A 4,223-nucleotide genomic window follows, 5' to 3' on the forward strand; every position below is an offset into this window, starting at 1 on the left:
CAATTGATTTTTTGTACGTTACTAAATCTACAACACGTTATACAACGACGAATATGTTTTTTGACTGTTACATATCCGCTTATAATCCAAAACTTCTGTCGTAAATACATCAAGGTAAGTCTAGGACCTCCATGAAGTGTCGTTTTATGTGCCTGGTTAATAAGTAATTCTGTCAGTCTTGATGTTTTCGGAAGTATGATGGGATGTTTGGTGTCGTTTGTCAAGTTTGAATATTCCAGTCTCCCACCAACTCTCAAAATACCTTTCTTATCCAAAAACGGACTCAGTTTAAGTAGACTACTACTGCTTTTTACCGATCCTGTTCGTTGTATTTGTGCAATGTCATCATGGTACTCTTTAACTTGTGTCATCCGAATAAGTATGTTATATGCATTTTCTATTTCAGACGATGTCAGGTAATTATTGTCGTTAATTGTTGGTGACTCATACCTTGCCTTTTTAGTTATACGATACCGAGTATTTGTTATGAAACGCGATACCCAAGACAAGACGTGCCGCATGAGTAATAGAACTGTATTTTTCTAATATGTTTTCAATAACTTCATATTTTAATTGTGTAGTCATTACTTGGGGATTTCTTTTGATTTCAATCTCCGGGTCTTCTATATTTAGAGTATTTTCTTTAACGTCATCCTTTAGCCACGTAGGTCCCTTCCACCACAATGAGTGCTCTCTCAGCTGGGAAGGGGTAAGGCCTCTAGTTGCACAGTCTGCTGCATTGTCAGATGATTTTGTATGTCTCCATTGTACTGCGGGAATAACGGCTATAATTTGTTGTGTACGATTTGCCACGAACACATTCCAACGTGACGGATTCCCATGCAACCATCCAATCACCACCATGGAATCTGTCCAAGCATAAGTCTGTGCATGAATTTTATTGATTGCAAAAGTTTGTAAGACCTTTGCAACAAGTTTTGTCAATAGTAGGGCTCCACAAAGTTCTAGCCGTGGTAATGTCAGTTTCTTCTTGGCAGGCGCTAATTTTGTTTTAGCTGCTATAAGTTGTATTGTTGTCTGTTGAAACTCATGTCGGGTTTTGGCATAAATAACACATGCGTATGCCTTTTCTGAAGCATCACAAAATCCATGTATTTCGATGTCAGTTTCTGTTGTACCAATCCATCTCGGTATCTCAAGGTAGTTGATATTGTCCAAGTCATCCCTCAGTAACTTCCACTCTTCCTGGATTTCTTGAGGAACTGTATCATTCCAGCCTATTTCGGTGGACCACACGCGTTGAAATATGAGCTTTGCTTTCAATGTGACAGGCGATAACCAACCAAGTGGGTCAAAAATCTTCGATATATCAGATAACATAGTACGTTTAGTGTATGTCTCGGTTGCGCGATCTATTTTGTTTTGATATGTAAATGTGTCGGTAACCGGATTCCATCTAAGTCCAAGTGTTTTAGTAGAGTCAGCGTTCTTGAAGTCCAATACCGATGGATTTAATTGGTGTTCTGTCAAATGCATTAGTAACTCCGGCGTGTTACTCGACCATTTTCTTAAGTTAAATCCTGCTCCTTTCAACATGTCAATTACTTCCGCTTGTATATTTTTAGCCTGCTCTATGGTATGAGCGCCACTAACTAGGTCATCAACAAATAGGTCATTTTCCAAAATTTTGCCTGCAAGGGGATATTTCTGTGCGTCATCACTTGCTAACTGTTTTATCGTCCTCATTGCTAAATATGGCGCTGCTTTTGTACCATAGGTTACTGTACACAGTTGATATTCTTCCAGCGGTTTCATTAATTGGTCCCGCCAGACAATTTTTTGCAGATGCTGCTGGTCTTCTTGAAGCATCACCATACGATACATTTTTTCGCAGTCTGCCGTGAATGCAATTTTATATATTCGCCATCTCAGAAGAAGAGACAGGATATCTTGTTGGAGCTTCGGACCACATTCCATCAGATCATTCAGACTGAACCCTGATGTAGTTTTGCTCGACCCATTAAATACAACTCTAAGCTTCGTTGTAGTAGAGTCATTTTTAATCACTCCATGATGTGGAAGTATGCAGCTTACTTTTGTCTTAGTAACACACTTCTTCATGTGACCCATATTAATATACTCGTCGATAAATCGTTTATAATTGTCATATAAAGTGTCATCGTTTTGGAACCTCTTTTCCTGCTGTTTGAACTGAGCCACTGCTTGTGGTTTGCTATCTCCCAGCTTACTTTCAAACCCTTCCTTCATTGGCAACCTCACTTCATATCTTCCACTAGGTAAACGTCGTGTTGTTGTCATGAATAAATTTTCGCAGAATCGATCTTGCTGCGTAAGATTTTTCACTTCAGTGTCAGATGGAATGTCTTCTATCTCCCAATAATTGGCAATGTCTTCTATGTTATTAATGACGACATGACAATTAAATGATGGTGTAATATTTCCCGATAGAATCCACCCCATTTTTGTCTGCTGTGCAATGGGTTCTTGTGGAGAACCTTTTACGAGTCCATTCATTATTATTTCTGAATATATTTTTGCATCTAATAAAACGTCAATCGGCTTCGATATGTTAAATTCCGGATCTGCAAGTGGAAGGTTATTGATATGCTTGTAATGAGCAGTATCAAATGAATTGTTCGGCAAATGATTAATCATTTTTGGCATAATCAGAACATCAGTATTAAATGTATAATCGTCATGAATCGATTTGCACTGAAGGTTAATTTTCCCTTTACATTTGTTTGATAAAGTACCGACGCCAGAGATCGTACCGTCAAAGTGACGTCTGGGTAATCCTAGTCTTTGTGCCGCATTCTCTGTAATCAAGGATATTTGTGAACCCTGGTCGAGAAGCGCTGTCAATTTAATATATTGTCCGTCTTTGCATAACACATGCATTTGAACCGATGGGAGTAATATCTCGTTACTGATGTCCGCTAAGTGATGAACAGTTTGCTGACGCATCTGTTGCTGTTTTCTTGGTGTGAATAGCTTGGTAGAATTTGAGGTCACATCGGGGTTGACGCATGCTTCATGCAATAATGTATTGTGTGCTGCGTTGCATTCTTTACAGCGTTTTGTGGAATTGCAGATATTTTTTTCGTGCACAAATAAACAATTTTTGCACACATTATATTTCGAAACTGTTGCCAATTTAACTTCTGGTGACATAGATTCAAATTTGCTGCATTGGTATAACGCATGGTTGGTATTGCACAATACACAATGAAATACGCTAGATGTTCTAGTAAATGCTGTTTTCTTCCCAGGCACATATGATGATTTTTCCTTGTAAGCAAATGATTTAGAATAACCTGGGTTATTCATTGTTGATGTGTTCTTGTCATGTTTCTTTACAGGTTCCAAGGCTGTAAATTTAGCCTCTAAGAATGCAATAGCTTCCTCAAATACTGGTAATTTACGAGGTTCTTTCCTACTTTCCATGTAATCGCTGTATGTGTGCGTGTCAAACTTTTTTATCAGCAGATGAACCAGGATAGGATCCCACGTCGTGGTGTCAATTCCTAAATTATGGATGGCGTGAATGCATTCCATAGTAGTATCATGTAATCTTCTCAACTCGTAAGAATTTTGTTTCTGTATATTAGGTTGATTAAGAAATATTTCAATTTGTTTGGTGAATAAAATTTGCTGATTGTTATATCTGTGGTTGAGAATTTCCCAAGCGGTGTCATAATTTTCGGCTGATACATGTAGATGTTGCACTAAACGTTCAGCTTCTCCCTTTAGTTTACCCTTAAGATGTTGCATCTTCTGAGCCTTTGTTAGTAGCTTATTGTCATGTATACCACCTTTAAACAGGTCGAGAAAGGTAGGCCATTGATTGTAATTTCCCGTGAAGACAGGTACCTCCAACTGTGGGGTAGAATGTTGCAGATGTATAGCGGACGACAGCTTGTTGCTTAATTCCCGTTTACTCTTTTTTAAATTTGGTTTCGTACTCAGTATATTCCTTTTCATAGAACATATCTGACCCTTCAACTATGTTGTCAATTTTCCAATGCAGAGTGTCAATGTTATTCCATCTCAATTGCAGGTTACGTAATTCATCTTCTATTTCCCATTTGTTACTCAACTGCTCCATCTCAAGGTTTTGGATATACCGCTTGAACGCCTTAAAATTCGTTTTCTGTTCAATGATTAAAGCATTGAGCTTTTCATCTGGTTGCGTACCTTTGTTTTCCTGTCCGCGGTACGAAGTCAACAAGTGAAGTACTTCT

General features: G+C 38.3%; 1 protein-coding gene across 1 annotated transcript; it reads right to left on the reverse strand.

Moving 5' to 3' along the window:
• Nucleotides 1-459: 459 nt before the first annotated feature.
• LOC131842876 (uncharacterized) lies at nucleotides 460-3,753 on the reverse strand. The gene has a single exon (XM_059191442.1). It carries the CDS (start codon nucleotides 3,751-3,753, stop codon nucleotides 460-462), a length of 3,294 nt encoding a protein of 1,097 aa, XP_059047425.1.
• Between the last annotated feature and the right edge of the window lie 470 nt (nucleotides 3,754-4,223).

This window comes from Achroia grisella, unplaced genomic scaffold (genome assembly GCF_030625045.1).
Source record: "Achroia grisella isolate CSIRO2021 unplaced genomic scaffold, CSIRO_AGI_Agris_v1 utg26227, whole genome shotgun sequence".
NCBI classification, from domain to species: domain Eukaryota; kingdom Metazoa; phylum Arthropoda; class Insecta; order Lepidoptera; family Pyralidae; genus Achroia; species Achroia grisella.

Excerpts from the sequence above, each read along its gene's own strand:
- LOC131842876 (XM_059191442.1), bottom strand. The coding sequence starts at position 3,753 with ATGCAACATCTTAAGGGTAAACTAAAGGGAGAAGCTGAACGTTTAGTG.